Source organism: Stylophora pistillata, chromosome 8 (genome assembly GCF_964205215.1).
Source record: "Stylophora pistillata chromosome 8, jaStyPist1.2, whole genome shotgun sequence".
In the NCBI taxonomy this organism is placed as follows: Eukaryota; Metazoa; Cnidaria; class Anthozoa; order Scleractinia; family Pocilloporidae; genus Stylophora; species Stylophora pistillata.
This window is the reverse complement of record NC_142526.1, coordinates 802,680-822,645: the sequence shown is the minus strand read 5'-3', so window position 1 is coordinate 822,645 and position 19,966 is coordinate 802,680. Positions and strand designations below refer to the sequence as shown.

General features: G+C 37.8%; 1 protein-coding gene and 1 pseudogene across 3 annotated transcripts; both read left to right on the top strand.

Moving 5' to 3' along the window:
* Positions 1-2,076: 2,076 nt before the first annotated feature.
* Positions 2,077-6,341, top strand: LOC148724371 (pancreatic lipase-related protein 2-like; annotated as a pseudogene).
* A 4,328-nt stretch (positions 6,342-10,669) lies between these two features.
* Positions 10,670-19,755, top strand: LOC111346637 (inactive pancreatic lipase-related protein 1). 3 transcript variants are annotated; one of them, XM_088731010.1, is made up of 6 exons: positions 10,670-10,827; positions 16,540-16,785; positions 17,290-17,592; positions 18,030-18,245; positions 18,840-19,070; positions 19,649-19,755. In XM_088731010.1, exons 1-6 carry the CDS (start codon positions 10,773-10,775, stop codon positions 19,657-19,659), a joined length of 1,062 nt encoding a protein of 353 aa, XP_088587136.1. In that variant the 5' UTR covers positions 10,670-10,772; the 3' UTR covers positions 19,660-19,755. The 3 variants fall into 3 exon arrangements, with proteins under 3 accessions (XP_088587136.1, XP_088587135.1, XP_088587137.1); XM_088731009.1 differs by lacking the exon at positions 10,670-10,827 and adding an exon at positions 14,560-14,715; XM_088731011.1 differs by lacking the exon at positions 10,670-10,827 and adding an exon at positions 14,560-14,715 and having other exon boundaries at positions 19,547-19,755.
* Positions 19,756-19,966: the final 211 nt, after the last annotated feature.

Here is a 19,966-nt window from a genome sequence, read left to right as displayed (position 1 = left end):
TCCTTTAAAACATAGATCTAGATACGCGTTTGTTGGTTATAAACCCAAAGAGGAATTACATCTTTCTGGAGGGATATTTTGTAAATTGTTTGAAAGGTAGTTTAAAATGAAAAATAAGAAAAAGGAAAATACTGGTCAAGGACATGTTTTTAAAGAACTCGTGGTGCTGCATTGAGCGAGGGGTAACAAGAAAGCTTTTGGTTTTGGTTTTCTATAAATGGTATCATGCTACAGGAGATCAATGAAAAAAACTTAGGAGCATCCTAATCTTGAAACGGCTAGATCAATGTTATACAAAAGGGAAAATTGATTTTTCAACGCTCTAATTATCATCAGTTAAGAAATCGTAATTCCAGCAACTTGAACCACCTTACTTAAACATGAATCAATAATTCTCGAGTTCGCCCTTAAACTATAAAATTGAAAAAAATAATAAAATAATCATTTTCATGATAGAAATGAATATGTTAAAAACACTTATGTTATCCAATTATAGTTTGACAGAAACTGACAAATATATGTCATTTGATTTTAATAACGCTTTAATTTAATCCTGACTTTACTTTTTCTTATTCAAAATTGAATCTTTAAATTTCCCAGAATTTATTTTTACTCTTATTATTTTATAAATTCTGGGAAATATAAAAGTTCAATTTTGAATGATAAAACCGCCGTCAAGTGATAAAAAGTCTAAACTATAATTAAAAACCAAATGTTTCTTTGAAAAATGATTGCGATATGTGAAAATATATTTAATTAAAAGCTTTTCCTATAAACGGTATCATACCACAGCTGATCGATCAAAGAGAAATTTAGCAGCATCCTAATCTTGAGACGGCTAAATGGAATGTTTTAAAATTGACTTAATGGTAAAACCTTTTCCCCAAAGAGTCGAAATCCTTAGTTGGAGATAAATCTATTGGTGATTTTGTGAGACCTTTCGCAAAAACTGTTTAAAGGATTTCCTTCCTAACAGCATATTAATTTCTAATGTCACGTTCAGGCCGCTATCTCAAACATCTTAAAATCCTTTGGTTAACACACGCGTGAAAGTCATTCGACATCTAGGAGGGAAAGCTGATTTTCCAAAATTCCTAGTATCACCTGTTGGGGTTTAAGAAAACTACTTTGGAAGAAAAATTTAGGTTTATGAGAACCTATATTCAGCCACCTAAAGCGATTAACAACTTAAAACATTAATAATTTTGCACTCGCCTTCAAACAATGACCAATTTGCACATATTAATGAATAACACGACAGAACATTTATCTTTTCCAATAACAGTATGACTGAGATTAAGAAAACAACTCGTTTCGTGAAATGGTATTCAGGCTCAATGCAAACTCCCCATTGTTCGGAAATGAATGAAAAAATTTGAAATATTGGGGAATATTGCAGTCTTTACAATAACACTGTATTACTTTCAAAAATATTTGAAAATACAAATTAAGATACACTGATGGTTAAAAGCGTTTCTGAAATTAGTGACAATAAAAATGCTCCCGACGTTTCGGTCGCAATCACGGACCTTCTTCAGAGGAAGTGAAAAAAAAATTCTATGCAAAAGCGCAGATATAAACAAGACGCTGTTTAAAACTCAAGATACATGTCGAGATACGTGACGGGAGCCAAGTGTAAATACTCCTTGGGGAGTACTACACTTGACTCAATAATCACATTGCTGAACATCATTGACTTACCAACCACAATATTGACTGGGACTCTGCGCAATGTCTAACCTACAGCACTGACTACTTTCAACGACTGACTCTGGAAAGCTGGTTTACTAACTTAGAACAGACTCCCCTAAACAGGTGACAACTACTACCGGCCCCATACAAACGACTCATTCACGACATAAACGAACCGAACAGAACGACCTAACTTTACCGACGGATCGGAACAGACCAATCACGACCGACTTACGCCACTTGAATCTTACAGCTAATCACATTATGGCAAAACTGACCAATCATTTTACACGAACTGAAATAAGCACATTCTACTGACGACAACTATTTACTTGACTCTGATGATGACTTCCACACAGGTTGTCGAAACTTCAGTCTCTACCACTCACAACAGTCCTTCTCAGGACTACACTCACCCGGACGATCACCCTACACTTTCACTTGACTCTCGCTAACAAGAAAAAGTGACACGTATTTTTAAATGTACCCACCTGGTGACAAACCCAGTTTTAATACTGTATTACTTCATAAGATATAAGAATTACGCTGTTCGAATCGGGACGAACAACTTCTAAATTGAAATAACGGAAACAAAGTTAAAGCCCAAGGAAGAAAGCAATGGTAAAGAAGAAAGTTATCTTCCTGCCTGTAATCCTCCCTGCAGTAGCTCAGGGTAAGTAGTCAAGCCACAAGTGGTCAATTATTGCTACTTATTTTAAGTACTCCTCCAACAACCAAGGAACATTCGTGTTCAGTTAAGATATCCTGAGTTCAGTCTAAAGATGTTAAGTAGCTCTCAGTTTCATCATTGCACGAACAAAAAGAAGACTTTTCGTTGGGATGTAAGGGTTTGCTCCAAGCATAAACAAGATTGGGTTAATTTAGAAGCGAAGAGAAATACGAGTTAATCGCAGTTGACCAATTCTCGGTAGTTTATTTAGGCGTCGGCTCGAATCTTCCTTTATATTTGGCACCTAGATGAAAAAAATACTTTTGAAAGTAATTCAATTTCCCAACGTCATCGTATCAGAGTTCCTTTCTTTGCTTTTTGCTTTCTGAAAGCCACATACCTACACCTATTAGCAAGATCTTCTCCTCATCTTTTCTTCATCTTCTTCTTATTGATATTTATATGTGCATGATAGATGCCATGCGATTTAATCAGTTCATCAGTCATCAGGTGATCTGAGGAAGTGTTTTACATGGATTGAATAACTGGCTAGAGATATCAGAACTTCAATTTCTTTAATTTTTCAATTCCACTTCGTATTTCTCGAAAGAGTCGCTCTAATTTGTATTCATAGCGAAAAGATCCCATTCGGTGTTTTATTTTGTTAAATTAGGCAATTATAAATTTAGTTTTTACATGTATTTGTGCAGGATCTCGTGAAATATTAGGCGCGAGACAGATGTACTTACAAATTTGGACCGAAACTTTTTAAAAAATTCCAGTTGTAACAGAAATACGAATATTAATAAACTAATGATCATCGTTAATCTACATAGAAATGAATTTGTAAATGCATTTACCCGTGGGCGGACTCCTTAATTTTCAAATGCAACCTAGACTATATGGAGGTGAATTTATGATTTAAGTAGCTGGGCAGTGACGTAAGTAGCTGAGCAGTGACGTAAGCATCTGAAATGATATACGGAGAATCCTTAATCGTGACACACCCTGCAAACAAAGCAAACAGAGCACATTTAACTATCTAGGCAGACTCGATGCCTGCGAGTAACTCAGGCGGAATCACTCCATCACACGAATATCGTGCGAGCTATGACGCACATGAGTCCTTTTCTTGATTTTCTCTACGGACGAAATTCTAACCTCTCGTTTAAAAAATTCGAGGATTTTCATTCTGCATATCAATGTCAGCTAAATGATTAAGATTAGTACAGTTTTTTTACACTCTGGTAACGATAGTAATCGGTTTGTTGGTTTTGCTAGAAACTCAGGAGTGTGTTTTGAACCAAAATTGTTACTGTGTAGACATATTAGCTAGCATATCACATACCCAAGCGCTTGCACATAGTGCAGCTCTCCATGAACTTAACCTTTCAATACTTATCGAATTAGGTTTTTTATTTATACTCATATCTCAGCCAATTTATGGGCTGGTGCCATCTTAGTTTCATGAAATGATGAAAGGTATTATTATCATTACTATCATTATTGTCATTGCTATTATTACTGTGAAGCGCTATTGATCAACATAAATATGTAAATAACACTATATACATGCATTATTGATTATTATATTAACATTCATTATTAAGATACTGACGTGCTAAAATGAATTTCTGACTCTTTGTTATTCTTTTTCTGCAGGCTGATTTTATTCGCCCAAGGAGGTCTGCTATGAAAAGTACGGCTGCTTCAGTAAAATTAAACAGTGGTTGCTCATGGCTAGTCTAAGCCTGCCACAAAGTCCATCTGTCATTGATACTAAATTCATCATGTTCACCAAAAATGGAACTGGCGAGGTTAATGATGTTGATATAAATAGACTGTGGGCAGCTGAGTTTAACATTACGCGACGGAATATCTTCTTGATTGATGGCTGGATGGGTAAGTAATACGACCGCTTTTACCTCGAGCTCTTAAACCTGACCTAATCGAAGGACATGAATTTTTCTTTGGTGCTTGTGAATCTCCTAAATAGTAATAAAAACAATTGTGATATCCACCGAGGGAACTGAGCTCGCCAAGGCGGTTTTCAGTAGGGACAGTCTGTCAAACGGGACTCATTCCATACACATGCTGCAGTAAGTTCTTTTAGGTCATTTTTTGTTCATTCATGCTTTTCGGAAATATAGTATAGATCCATATTAAAAGACTCTGAAAACCTCAGAGTCTAAATGAAAGTTATGACTAGTCTTAAGCTTAGCATCTCTCTCATAAATCCTATCCTATATTATTTAGAAAGTCCAGAAAACTTGGCCCTTGAAAATGAAAGACTTACTTTTAGAGCGAGAGGACTGCAATGTGGTTGTGGTCGACTGTTCTATAGGTGCAAAGAAATTCTATCCCCAAGCCGCTGGAAACGCTCGACTTGTAGGGGCTCCGGTGGGGGAGCTCATAAAAGTCCTGATTTCCAGTGTTGGGGGGTCACCTGACTTGGCCGAGGGGTTTTATGTGGTGGGAGGCAGCCTTGGTGCTCAGACGGCAGGATATGCTTGAGATTACCTAAAGCATAAAGTCAGCATCAAACTGGGCCGTATTACAGGTAACTCTGGTGAAAAGATATTGATCTCAGCCCATGGATGCCCACAAGATTCTCAAGGAATCAACCTCCTCCATCAAAAAGCGTTGTAAAATTGGAGAAACCGTTGAAAAAGACTCAAAATTCGTAATCTAAAAAGCAAGCCCAGAAAAAATAAGGGTGATTCTAAGTGTGAGACATTGTTTAGTCCACATTAGTGTAAGCACTACTACCTGAGGGTAATTTTGCTCGAATTTACGTGACATTTTCAAAACTCGCCCAAATTGTTTGCAACTCTCCCTTAGTAATTCTTCTTTTTTACCTTGTTTGCAATTCAGCTTGGAAATATATCAATAAGGGGCTGCTTTAAGTTTGTATTGTATTCATCCTACGCCCTATCTTTTTTTTTGCAGGAATGGATCCAGCAGGACCCCTTTTCACCGATATCCGCCATCCTCCCTTTCGATTGGATCGAGGTGATGCTGGATACGTTGACGTCATACACACCTACATGCCACAGCGTTTCAGTTTCATTGGTCTTGGAATGCTAAAGGAAGCTGGGCATACGGACTTTTTTGTAAATGGTGGCGTGAGTCAGCCTGGGTGTGAAAAACGTGAGCTAGACTCTGGTAGGTTAGAGTACATTAGGGTAGATTAGAATACCTATCATACTGCATTAAAGCACACCGTGTTTCAGTTTTATCCGTCTTGGGAGGCGAAAAGACGGGGGGCATACGGACTTTTTAACATAGAGTGGCGTCAGTCGGCTTGGGCGTAAAAGGCTGGGAAAGTTACAATGCAAAATGATAAAAGAAGAGTGCTTCTTATTGCATTAAAGTGCACCTAAATTCGAGAAAGCAGCAAGTCAAGCAATATTTTTATCGTTAACCAAAAGACCATTAACTTCTGTTATTATTCATGTTATCGTCATCAAGGTAAAACATTTCTTTCTGTTGTCGAATCAGGCTTTTTTGATTGTTGGTTTTCAGCCTTCGAGTTTTGAAACTCATTAGAGGGAGATTGATAGGAAAAACAGATAAGTGGTTTGAGGACGAAACAAAATTGCGCAAGAAAACTGTTTAGTAAACGATAATGGTAATGAACTCTTTAAGACGCTGAAATATGCAAATGTATTCACATTCATAAGATATCCTCAAAAAAACGCTCTGTGACCATGCGAGGTCACTATACTACTACTTTGCCTCAATAAAAAACCAGTGCTCCTTGGAAGCGCGTCCATGCGCTTCCTTGCCAGCCTGTGAGAGAAGAGAGTACACAGAATGTATTGGTGAATGCCCCACTATGGGATATTCTGCCGACGAAACTAAACGAAATGGCCACTTTTATCTGAAGACAACGAGCAAAGTTCTTTTTTGCGATATGTGGATTTCTGATGTTCGTCTGTTCAAAGTTCAAAGCCCAGGTTAAAAATCAAACTGTCATCTCGAGTCGTATTACAGTTTTGTACCCATTCAGTTTAATACATTCCTTTGTTAATTGATGCAAGTTTTCTGTCATTGCTTTTTCTATTGTAGTTGTTTTCTGTTTTCTGTTTACTATTCTTTGTTGATTTTATTTTGCGAATCTCTCCCTATCGTAAAAGCAATATCTCTTTTGACTGCGGATGATAAGTGGCGAGTTCACCCTGACAGGTTTCCTGCAGTGAAAGCAATTACAGAAATTGAAGATTGAAAATAGATTCAGGCTTCCGCCGCCCTTAGGCCTAAGCTTTTCAGAATTAGTCTAACAGTACAACCAACTCCGTCACAAAGCCATTATCTAGGCTTGAAGCTATGAGCGATTTTTCTTTTCCCTTTACAGCTGTTTACTTGCGAAAACTGCTGCTTTGTTTGTGAACCTTTTGAAGGGTCTTTCTTTTTTCATGAAGAAGGATTACGCCAGCGTAGCAGAATAGAGACAAACCTAAGAAAACACGACAAGTAAAAAGGTTAGAGAACCACTATATGCAATTGTATGATATACTTTCGTCTTGGATTGTTAGGATTGATGAACCGAAGTTTCAGATTGTGGAAAGGATTGCTGTCCATCGATTGAAAAAATTCACCTTTTCGAGTCAAATGATTAATCAAATGTTAAATGTCTTTGCTCACTGATTCGTGTTTCAGTTTGTTTTACTTTGTTTGTTTCAGTTTTTTCTTTTTAAACATAAATCTGGACATACGTTTTTTGCTTACAACAGAAAAAGCAATGTCACTCACTGGAGGATAGTTTTTAAAATGTTTGGGAGATAATTGAAAATAAAAAAAGCAGTGTCCCTTGAATGAGAAGAAGGACAATTCTGGTCAAATTAGGTTTATCTTACAAATGAACATTGAACAACGACGGCAAATTGCCAAAGAAAATATCGCGCCGCGTCGGGTTGGGGGTGTCATAAAGTTAATTTCGTTTTATCAACTGAGTTTAGAAAGTAAATTAGCCACCACGAAGAGTTTATCAAGCTGCCGTTTGAAGCATCGGCCTTTTGTCAGCGCTTTGTCGAAGGGTAATCGCTCGAAACGGCGAATTCACAAACTCTACACAGTGGCTAATTTACATTATCTGCTTTGCCGATGTAACTAATCCGTGAGTTGGTTTGCGTTGTTCTTCGTTGCTCGCCCAAACATGTTAACCTCTTCACAAGTTTTCAAATTCTGTGGTTTTATTCAAAGGGAGCTCACACTCGCACATGCACCACCTTTCTAAATAAACCGGTGGTTACCTTCAAATTAAACTAGAAAAAGAACAACAACTTGCTGTAGGAAACCTTTGGTTGAAAACAATCTTTGGATATCCCTTCAACGTTCCAGAACCTTCCTTTTCTACGAGAGTTGGTTTTCGAATAAGCATCACTGTAGCGTCTACACAGATGCTCCTAAGACTTCTTTCACAATACCCCCTTTTCCACTGGAAACTTTTCTCAAACTTCCAATCTACTTCCATTGTGTCTCTCTAGAGACACAATGATAATTACAAGAGAGTTGAAATAGAGAGGCTTACTTTAGGCCGGATAATCTGTTTTTAACAACTGCTTCGATAATGTAAATTGCTACCGTTAGGAGTTTACAGATTTAGAAACTTTTTACGGTCACTTCTTTACATTATAAGGTCAGTTTATAAAGCAAAAATTTTCTTGTAATACCCCCCTACCAACGCAACACCACGGTTTCTATAGAAACTTACCCGGTTTTATTTCTATAGGCCAGTTGTATGTTTTACGGTTGAAATCTTAGAAGTATATTAAGTTTCAATTTTTCACAACACACTTAGAGGCGAATATTTTTAGCTTGATTAAACCGAGTGCAGAAATTACTTATGCAATTCTTCATTGGTTGTTTTATCTCAACTGTGACAGTACAGTCAACTCGTGACATAGAATAATCCCTCTTTAAGCGACAATAGCCGGGCTTAATCCTCTATTTATTATTTAAATTTTCTCACCAAGCTAACAACTTTGACTAGAAAAACCGAAACAACTCAGCGGTGGGCGAGACCTGGGAGATGTGGCAACGAAATACTTTCTGGTTTTTGTCCTACTCATCGGATTGACTTAGGGTATTTAGATGAAGACATTGTCAAGCATTGGCGATAGAGATTGATGCGCAGTGCACTTTCGCAAACAGGTGCTGAGAATTGATCAGCTCTCTGAACAAATGTCATCTGTGAGTAGTTATTCACTGAATTCTAAACTCTCTTTAAAGATAACGGAACTCTCAACGCTCTGTGAAGATAAGACATTCAAATTATAGGGTTTGGGATATTCGTGGCCTGTACTCTTAGTCAAAAAGAAGCTTCACGAGATAACTGATACATTCGCCATTAAGGACGTGTATTTACAGATTAAGATCGGATAAAGAACTATAATGTAAAGGATCACCTTTTCCTTTCCTTGAGAGGTCGCACGATGCTATATTAATCGTTTCGTTGTTTTCCTTCAATAAGTTGTATGTGATTATTCGACCAAATCGTGATTAGTGCTCGCAGCACTCAACACGTACACTGCTTGCAGTTTTGTTGTATAGTATTCGAGGAATTGTAATAGATATGAATAAAGGCTGATAGTTTCGAAAGAAACTGTTTGGGGCTGCGTCGGTGGGAGTAACGAAATAATTTGGATATATCAACAAAGTTGAAATGGTAAATTGGCCACCGTAATGAGTGTAATGCCGCGTAACCGTCGCTCCGACGAAGGGCTAACGCTCGAAACGTCAGCTTCTGTAATCATTACGGTGGCCAATTTACCATTTCAACTTCGTTGATATATCCAAATTGTAATAGATAGTTTGTAATCAGTTTCCTATCCAGTTTTATGTGACCTCAAGGACTTCGTTAAGTTAATTTTGCTTTTATTTGAGAAGGAAATGCCAGTTCCTTGAAATCTGTGGAGTTTAAGTATTTTGGCAAGGATCAATTACTCTCACGCACGTTTTAGGATACATGTTAATTTATTTACAGAGTTGAATCTTATAGGTTTGAAGCGAATTGATGAGGAGCTGAAATAAACGTTCAAACACCATGTGTATCTACTGTAGCCAATCCTCATTTTGAATGTTGTGAGTCGAACTCTGTTAATCTTTCTGCTCCACTGATTGCAACGTGTTTTTTATGTGTTTAAAGAAGGGCAAGTTTACCTGTTAAACCAGTTGAGAGTGTTTCAAAGTGTCAGTTATGTGCATTTGCCTTTTGACTCAAACTTTTTGTTTAGTAACTCAGCTGGGAGAATTTGGTGTGATAATAATTGATGAAAGGTTTTCCTATTCTAATCGCTTATGACTGGAACGACGTGACTTCGTAGCGAAATGACGTGACGCTGTTTTGGAACGAAGCGACCGAAAATCTGAATAATTAATAGATATTTCGACTATCCTTCCAACTTACGTACTTCATTCAGATTAGCGGTAGACGCATTGCTAATAGAACAAAAGGAAAATATAAAAAGATACCGCTCAACGGTAGTATTTCTTAGACTCCTCATTCAACTTACAACATTTCGGCTTTCCAAAAATGACTACCACTTACATATATGTTGCAGGCATATTGCATTTGAAAGCCAATTACGAGATTAACTGGCATAACCTAGAGATATTATGACATCTTTTTTTCCTAACTCGATGATTTATAGGTCCTTTTTAATACGGGCAACCGGTAAAGAAATCTAACCCAATTGCTGAAAACAGATTAAAAAATTGGCTGATAAAAATATGTATCCTGCTGCTGGTCAATGACAACAAACAAACTTAGCGGCATCCTATTTTGAAAAGGCTAAATGAAATTTATCGAGATGCACTCATAAATCAAAATCCTCAAGTGAAGGGCCATGATTTCCCCCCTAACATAAGCATATGAATGTCGATTGGCATGTTACACCAGCTGTTTTAAACTCAGTCATTTAGTCAACGCTACGTAAGAGTCGTGCGACAGCAGAGAGGGGAAGTTGGTTCTTCAACGTGCTGAATATCGCCACCTTATATTCAGCCACCTTGAGCAACTGACATCTCAATTGATTCTCCAGTTTACACTCAAACTGTTAAGTTAACAAAGAATGATTGATATTTGCATTTATATTGAGTTTTGCGGATATATCTTATCCAGTTCTAGTGTGACAGAGACTAAGAAAAACAAGTTGTTCCTTATATCATTGTTTAAGCTCCTTACCGAATTAAAAACTTGACTTTCTGGTGACTTCCCATTGGTTGTTCATTCCATGCGTGACGTTTTTAAGGCTCCACATTGGCAGGGTTCTAACCTTTTCAAGTTAAACTTTATCATTTGACAAGATATGGTCATTACGCTGATCGATTTCGGACAAACAACTTCACCGAAACTGAAACCACGAAACGGAAACTAGGCTAAGGCGACGGTCGAAGTAAGAAAACAATGTTGACAAAGAAAGTTATCTTCTTGCTTATAATCCTAACTGCAGCAGCAGAGGGTGAGTAATTCATCCACATAGCGGTTTTTTTTAATCTAAGCTACTTCAAGAATCCATCTCCTGAGCGAATAGTACAAGATAATTTGGCTGTATCATCTGTGTTGAAAATTTAAATTGGGCACCGTAAAGAATTATCAACCTGAAGTTTCGAGCGTTAACCCTTCGTCAGAGCAATCCACAATTCCTCTATTCGCTCCGACGAAGGGCTAACGCTCAAAACGTCAGCTTTTGTAATCGTTACGGTGGCCAATTTACCATTTCAACCTTGTTGATATATCCAAATTATTTCCTTACTTCCACCGAAGCAGCCCCAAACAGTTTCTTTCGAAACTATCAGCCTTTATCTTGTAATACCCCCCACTGACGCAGAATCACAATTTCTTTAGAAACTTGTCACCTTAGTAGGATATTATGCGTTCTATCCAACGATTTATTGTTTAGGTATCTCTCAGGCTCATGATTGAAGAAACAGCGCAAGGACTTTACGGCTAAAAGCATTAGCTCTGAAAATAGTCAAGACTAAGATTTCTGATACAATGAATATATGAAGTTCATATATTTTGAACTGCGGTATTAAATACGTATGATACACGATCCTTCGCAGTAGATAGCGCTATTTATGCAATAGCGAAAATCAGACCTGAAAAAAATCAGGCCTGTTAGGGATTCGAACCACTGATTCGAACCACTGATTCGAACCACTGATTCGAACCACTGTCAGTGGTTCGAATCCCGTACAGGCCTGATTTTTTTTAGGTCTGATTTTCGCTATTGCATAAATAGCGCTATCCACTGCGAGGGATCGTGCATCATACGTATTTAATACCGCAGTTCAAAATATATGAACCTCATATATTCATTGTATCTGACTTATCATCACGGGTTCATTACGAATCAACTTAACGGCCTGCTCCCAGTTGGCTTGTTAGCTCAATTGGTAGAGCGCTGCACTAGTATAGTAGGTCAGTGGTTCGATTCCCGTACAGGCCTGATTTTTTTCAGGTGTGATTTTCGCTATTGCATAAATAGCGCTCTCTACTGCGAAGGATCGTGCATCACACGTACTAAGATTTCTGTTCAAGGGTTATTTGTTTATTTCTCCTCGTATGTTTTCAGGCGACGAGAATATATTTATGTTTAAAAGACTAACTGGCTTAAGATACAGGAACTTTGCAATTAGTCCATATTTCAATTTAAATTATCATATTCCGAAAGGGTTCATATTACTTGATTTTCATTCGAAAGGGAAAATATGACGGTGATATTGTACTTTGATATTGTAGGCAATAATTTTACACCCGCATTCGAGACTATATTTAGTTTAAAACCAGGAAGGAACTATTAAAACGAACTTGTTACCTAAATTAGTTTCACAATTTTAAAACTTTTTCAGATCTAACATAAACGACAAATCCCAGAAAGCAAATAGCCTTCATTAATCTACGTGGCAATGAACTTTGAAAACCCATTTTGGGGCGGGGCACCTCTTTGTTATTTAAATCTATCCATTCAGCTAATCGCCACCCGGTTAGCTGAATGGATAGAGCGCTGGACTGTTGTGCGGGAGGTCGAGGGTTCGAGCCCCGGCTGTACCAACACTCAAGGTCTTAAAATAATTGAGAAGAATTTGCTACCTTTCTATAACATCAAGAAATGGGTAGATATTCTAGTTTTCTCAGATAGGGACGAATAAATGGAGGTCCCGTCTCCTGCAGGGTTGGGGTAGGAGACGTTAATTTAACACACACGAGATTACTGTGTGATGGATGTCCTCCCCTGGGGTGGGATGGAAACTGCCAGAAGTTTTCATGGCTGCTTGGCATGTGCTTAGTAAACACCACTTTAAGAAAGTAGTCGGGACACTTTAATGGTCCATGGAGGATGTGTATGGGCTTGGATAAAATAGAAAGTTGAAATCCGAGGCTGTTTCTGTCTATGCCAACAGAAGGCCGGAACACCATGATGACAGATCAAAGAAAGCGATAGTTGTCATTTTAAATGGAAGTGCTTGCAAATCCTGAGAGGTCTGTGATGTACTCATACCATTCGATGGTTTCAAAGCTCACTTAAAGCCGACTGGAGGTAGTTCTGAAAACTTATTTGGAAAGGAGTAGTAAGGTTAAGTTAAAGTTAAAACTTCAATTTTCAGAAAATTGCCTGCCTGAACTTCAGAGTAACTTTGACGTAACGATAGTTTTTAACCTTTTTTCCACCGGGCGCCTCAGTTCTCTTTTTCTCGTTGTATGTGACTCATTTAAAAGAAATATTGTCTTTGTGGGCATTTGTCATTTAGAGACTATGAGAAAGATTCCGCAAGAATTTACTGTCACATTTGAACAATTCGTTATTTTTATTATTGTTATTAAAGGATTATGAAAGCATGGCCAATCAATATCATATCTGAGATCCATTGGCATGATCAGAATCATGGCTTGCGAGACGTCCCTTGACAGCGGTCCTCCCCCTTACTTTGTAGCTAGCAGTAATGCTCTTGTCGTCAAAAATTTCATCTCAGATGAAAACAGGTTTCCCTCAGGGACCAAGGATTTAGACATTCTTTTTTTTTTTTGTTGTACGTTAGTACAGCAAGAATCTTTAACTCTTCTCACAAACCCAAAGCCAAACTCTTACATGTACCAGCTTTCTGACGGCTATCCTCAGCTGAGAAAACAACAAGTTGCTCGGGAAAACCTTAAGTTTTCAAAGATACTTCAGACATGTATCTGTTGTTTTAATATCTGACTCAGGATTCTTGAAGTCTTAGAGCGCAAGCCTTCAAATGAGCTCCACAAAAATACGGATAGACCGTGACTGCTTTTAAGCTTTTGTGGAACTCTATCCAGTGCCTCTATTCCCACTGTACATTTCCCGAAACTTTCCAATCTATCGTTATGTAACTTATATCCATAAAAAGAGAGTTTCAATTGGAAGGTATCTTTTGGTGGTTATAAAGAAGCAGTCGGGACGAAAAACCCTTAAAAATTTACCCCGGTTGACCTAGCCTCATAACTCGAAAAATTTGTTTAGTAACAATTATAAAAATTATAGGGAGAGAGCCTTAAGTGTTGCTGCTCTGTGATGATAAAAAAGAATTCATCCTAGGAGATGAATTAATAATACATCAGAAACATTTATTTTATCCAGTCACAGTACGAAAGACAGTGTAGCAAGAAACAGGTCGTTTCGTTTCAAGATACTTAGGCTCGATACACGCTTAAACACGAAGGCGCGCTTTAAAAGGAGCCTTAGGTCCCACTGGACCATTTGTCGATCAACCGTCGTGTAATGTAGAACTCTTAGAGTCAAGTCAGCTTGAGCTACAGCTAATCCAAAGCAGTGAGCAGCGTGTGCATTCCTCAAAATTGTTTTATGTCCTCATCACAATACAAGAATTTTTGAGATTTTTATTTCCTTTCTCCAATGGAAACTGTCTTTATTTGTGGTAGTAAATTTAAGATCGAAGTAGGTTGTTCGCACGTTACCTCATGCCACCATGCTGGTGGAAGTAAACATTAGATATCTTATTAGCTCCTTTTGTTCGTCTACCAGCATTTAAATTTGACCCGCACATGTCAACGGTGAGTGACAAATGAGCCCAGGTCTTACTAGGAAAGACTTCCTTATATAGCGCGCCTTCGTGTTTAAGAACTTGTCTCCGTTGACTTCCCATTGGTCGTTCGTTTTAAGATGACGTAATTCAACGTCAAAACATTGGGGAATATCCCAAACTTTTATTATAACACTTAATTACTTTATAAGTTATACGTCGATCGAGAAGGGACAAAGAACAATCGCGAACACAAGGTTAAGGTGAGGGCTGAAGGAAGGAAGAAATGTTGACCAAGAAAGTTATCTTTTTGCTTCTAATCCTAACTGCTGCAGCAGAGGGTTAGTAGCCAAGCCATAAAGTGATTTAAAATTCACTTGTACCCACTGCTTCAGAGATCTCTCTAATGAGCAAGGATCATTCGTGATCAGTGAAGTGATTGTAAGGTCGGTCTATCGATGTGAATTTATCCTCAGTTTCATAATTGAACGAACAAGATGAAGACTTTGTATTCCGATACGAGCGTTTGTTCCAAACAGAATCAAGATTGCAGTTGTTGAAGAAGTGTAGAGAATCACGAATTGTAGAATTTTATTTGCATGAACTTTTTTCCTTCTTTGTTTAGCACCCCGATGAAGAAATAACTTTCGACTGATATTAAACTTTTTAAGTTAAATAATCACACGTCCCTAGCCTAGATTTTTCTTTTCGTTTAGTATTCTTAACATCACAAACACATGTCTACCAGAACTCCTCCATATCTTTTACTTCATCCTGTTCTTCTTCATTTCACTTCGTGAATAATAGATACCACGCAATATACATCAGTGTAATGTACAAATCGGACCAAAAGTCTTTTTTATCCACGGTAAGTCATCAAGCAGTGAGAAATGTTTCTATCATTTATTGGCAGGTTGGCTTGAAATAACAGAACTCAAGTTCCTTATTGCTTTCAATTATTCATCTCGAAAAGTTCACGTCTGTTTACAATCGAAAGCGTTGATATGCGACTATGATCAGTTTTCTATAATAAGCAATATTTTTACACACACAGAATCGAGACAATATTTGATCATATTCAGGAAGGAACTCGTAAAAAAATATTGAATTTGACAGCCGCAATACCGAAATTATTCTTAAAATGTTTAAAAGACGACATAATTACGAATGCTAGAAAACTACTCATCATCATTATCCACGTGGCAATAAATTTTTAAAAGCATTTTTGGCTTGAAGACATCTTAACCCTAGCCGTAACTCTTAATGTTTTTGTGAAACTTCGATCCAGTCCACTATCAGTGACGTAAGGATCTAACTTCGACCCAATCCGATATCAGTGACATGCGAGTCTGAGATGAAACAAGGAAAAGTAACCACTCACGAAACGCCGCATACGAAGCTTTTGAGGTCGCTTTTTTTTCATCACTACGCGCACTTTTAATTCTAAGAAGAGTCAAGGCCTAACAATGACTTGAACGGAAACTTCTCATCACACGAGTATCGTGGGAACCATTACACGATTGAGTTCCTTCCTTGATTCTTTCTACATGCGAAATGTCTTTCGTATCCTTTGTGTTTTTTGGGTATTTTATATATTCTGCATATCAATATCAGCTAAGTGCGTAAGATTGGAACAGTTGTTTACCCGCTGGTAATAATAGCAATCGATCTGTCGGATGAGCTAGAAGCTTAGGAGTATGGTTTGAATAAAAAATGTTAATCTACCAATTATCTCAAGTATACCACATACTCAAGTGTCAGCTCTCTAAGAACTTCGAATTGGGTTTATGATTTAGATTTTTTACCTTTCTTTATAACTATTTATTTTTCACAAGTATGGCTAACTAACTCATTTAATAATGTAAACCCCCTTTCTCTTTATGAATAGCGGATATAATTTGTATTGTATTGTATTTTTAACTTGAAGCTATTTTATAGGCTTGCGTCATTTATTCTAGTAGCAAGATGAAAGTTAAGCAAAAGAGCCAATACTGATTACGCTCTAAGGACAGTGTTTAGGAGTTATTTTGTTAATATTCTTGTGAGCAATATTGATCAACGTATGAAAATTGCGCCATTGACATCATTGATTTTTAGTGTTATCAAATTAATTTCTATGATGCTAGTTTGCCGAATTAATAAAATTTTATTTTTAATTTCTTCAGGTTGGTTTTGGCGCTCGAAGGTCTGCTATGGAAAATACGGCTGCTTCTATAAGCATCCTGGAGTTCGTTGGGGGTTGATCACTGTCAGACCAAAACTACCAGAAAGCCCATCTAATGTTGGCACGAAATTCAACATGTATACAAGAAGTGGGTCTGCAGAAGTTGATGACGTAGATAGAAGTAGGCTGGGAGTAGCTAAATTCAACATCAGGCGTCGAACTATCTTCTTGATTCATGGCTGGAGGGGTAAGTACCAGAACTGCTTACAACTCAAGCTCCCAAACTTATAGTAAAGCCTGGGGGCGTCATCTTGGGTACTCACTAACCCTGCATATATTAAAATGATAGCGTCAGATCAATTGACCGGTAAACAATGGACTTGAGTTTTTTCTCTCCTCTCGTGAAAAATAAATTGTCACGGTCATAAACAGGAAAATATAAAGCTTCAAGACTTAATCCTTCATACCGAATTTTTCCAAAACACTTACTGTAAATTTTTTAAGTTCTTTACTCACTGCCATTAACAGAACTATTCGAAATGGCTAGGAAGGCCTTCAAGGTTGCCTCAGCTGAAAGACGTGCTTTGAGAATTTTTTCATTTCTGGCATCTTCCCTGGCCACAAAATATTCTTGAAAATATGTCAGTGAGCATAGATAATTTGTTTTGACTATCTAAAAAAGTAGGATTTGAGGTGCAAAATTAGAACTACTCTAACTTAATCCCTCTCTCGTGAAATATATCGCATCTAGATAATCCAAGAAACTGGGCCTTACGTATGAAAGACGCACTTTTGCAGCGGGAGGACTGCAATGTGGTTGTGGTGGACTGGTCTATAGGAGCAAAGAAAGGTTATTTTCAATCTGCAGGAAACACTCGACTTGTTGGGGCTCAAATAGCAGAACTCATAAGGTTCCTGATAATCAGTGCCTCTGGATCATCTGACTTGGCCAAGAGGTTTTACGTTATAGGACTTAGTCTTGGTGGTCAGACGGCAGGCTATGCTGGAAACTATCTGAAGGATAAAGCAAGAATGACACTTGGCCGTATTACAGGTAGCCCTAGAGAAAAAATTTGATTTCAAAACATGGATATCACTGAGTTCCCACAATAAAAAACCACCTACCTCAAAATTTGTCGTCAAATTAGAGAAAACGTAAAAAACATTTCAAGTTTCGTACATACCTATAAGCAAGCGCAGGCTTAAAAAAAAACCGGGGAATGCTTGATTTGAAGAGTAACTAAGATGTCGGTTAGTCCACATTTTGTTCTCGCCGCTACCTGGATGTTATGTCGGTCGTATAGGCAGCATTTTTAAAAATCGCGCAACATGTTTGCAAATCTTGTTCAGGAATCCTCCATGTTTATGTTGTTTGCAGTTGAGCTGCGAATTATATCAATAGGGCACTGCTTTTAGCTCGCATGACATTCATATTATGCCCTCTATTGCAATATTGACATGACACAGCCCTTGCTTACACTTTTTTCTTAGGATTAGATCCAGCGGGACCCCTTTTTACCAATGTCCACGATCCCCGCTTCCGACTGGATCCAGGCGATGCTGGATACGTTGACGTCATACATACCGACATGCCTCGGCGGGGCAGTGTCTTTGGTCTCGGGATGCGCAGGATTGCTGGTCACACGGACTTTTTTGTAAATGGTGGCATCAGGCAGCCTGGCTGTGCACAACATCTGAAAGAGCTGGGTAGGTTACATTACATGAGGAAAATACGTATAATTCTTCTCACTGTATTTAAGTGCTCTTGGATTTGTAACAATTTAAGCTCTGGGCTAAGTGGTAAGCAAAGTTGTTCTAACTAATTAACATACCACAACCTTTATCATTTATCTAGGATTTGTATTCCCTTGGACTTTAAATTCGAAATTAATTGTGAGGAGGTTGAGGGATCCAGCATTTGATTGCGCTTCTATATCAAAATTTGCGACCGTATTGGGAAGGGGCTGCCAGTATGCCTGACTTTTTTGAGTTGTCCCTTAACGTGAGAAATTAGGCCGAAAGGGTGCTGCGAAGAGCGGTTGTAGAACCTTTTATTCTAAGGGTCGTATAATAAAAATCAACAAAATGAAAAAAGCACCAACGACAAGTATAAAAGAAAGAGAAATTTTAGAAAGAGCCGATGCAAGCTCAAAGGAACCAAAATGTATAAACGAATAAACAAAACTGTGTAAGAAAACAGGATTGGATTAACGTGGTGATTCTTAAACCAAGCTTTAAAACCTAACGAAAACCGTCATGGTTACCTAAACACTCATTGGAAAATGTTTCCATATTATTCAGATATCATGCGGACAGTGATCTGTGACCATGTGAGGTCTGTAGATTACTACTATGCTTCTTTACAAAACCGATGCTCCTGGAAAGCGTATCCATGCCAAACCTTCACAGACTGTGAGAAGGGAAAGTACACGAAATGCATTGGTGAATGCCCCTCTATGGGATATGGCGCCGACCAAACGAAAAAAACTGGGAGATTTTACTTGAGAACAACGAGCAAAGCCCCTTTTTGCGGTACGTGGGTTTCTTTTGTTAGTCTTTGCTTATGGCGCGAAGCCCATATTAAGAATTAACCTTCCGTCACAAGACGAAGAATGATTTTGTGGGCAGTTAAAACTTGATTTTATTCATCGTGGCAAGTATGTCGTGAGAGCTTTTTATCATGGTCGTTATTTTCTGTTTGCTGTTCTTTGTTCATTTACTTGATCACTTTTTCCTGTTTTCTTCGATCTCTTCAAATCGCAAACGTAATATTTCTTTTGACCGCGGATGATAAATGACGAGTTCACCCTGAATCCCAAAAACCAGTCTTACAGTACAATCAACCAGATTACGAAGTCACTTCTTTCGGCTCAACATTCTGAACGGGTACCTCACAGTTTTATCGTTGACACAAAGAGGGAGTTTTCTCTTTGCTTTAATTGCTGTTGACTGTTAGAAAATTGCTGCTTTCCATGTGAACGTAATGAACGGGCTATTTTTTTATGGAGAAGTATAACACCGACGTAGCAGACAGAGACAAACCTAAGAAAACATGACAAGGAAAAAGAACTGATTATATGCGATGATACCGTTTTTATTTGGTTCTTTAGGGTTGAGCTGAAGTATCAAACTGGAAAGGATTGCTGTTCAAGGATTGGAAAAATGCGCTTCGTCAAGCCGAATACTTGATGAAAGATTAAATGTCTTTATTCCTTAAGTTGTGTCTCAGTTTGTTTTACTTTGTTTATTTATTCCTTTAAAACATAGATCTAGATACGCGTTTGTTGGTTATAAACCCAAAGAGCAATTACATCTTTCTGGAGGGATGTTTTGTAAATTGTTTTGAAAGGTAGTTTAAAATGAAAAATAAGAAAAAGGAAAATACTGGTCAAGGACATGTTTTTAAAGAACTCGTGGTGCTGCATTGA

Coding starts and splice junctions, on each gene's coding strand:
- LOC111346637 (XM_088731010.1), top strand. CDS start 10,773: ATGTTGACAAAGAAAGTTATCTTCTTGCTTATAATCCTAACTGCAGCA. Junction 16,786..17,289: donor CTTGATTCATGGCTGGAGGG/GTAAGTACCAGA, acceptor TATCGCATCTAG/ATAATCCAAGAAACTGGGCC. Junction 18,246..18,839: donor ACAACATCTGAAAGAGCTGG/GTAGGTTACATT, acceptor CATATTATTCAG/ATATCATGCGGACAGTGATC.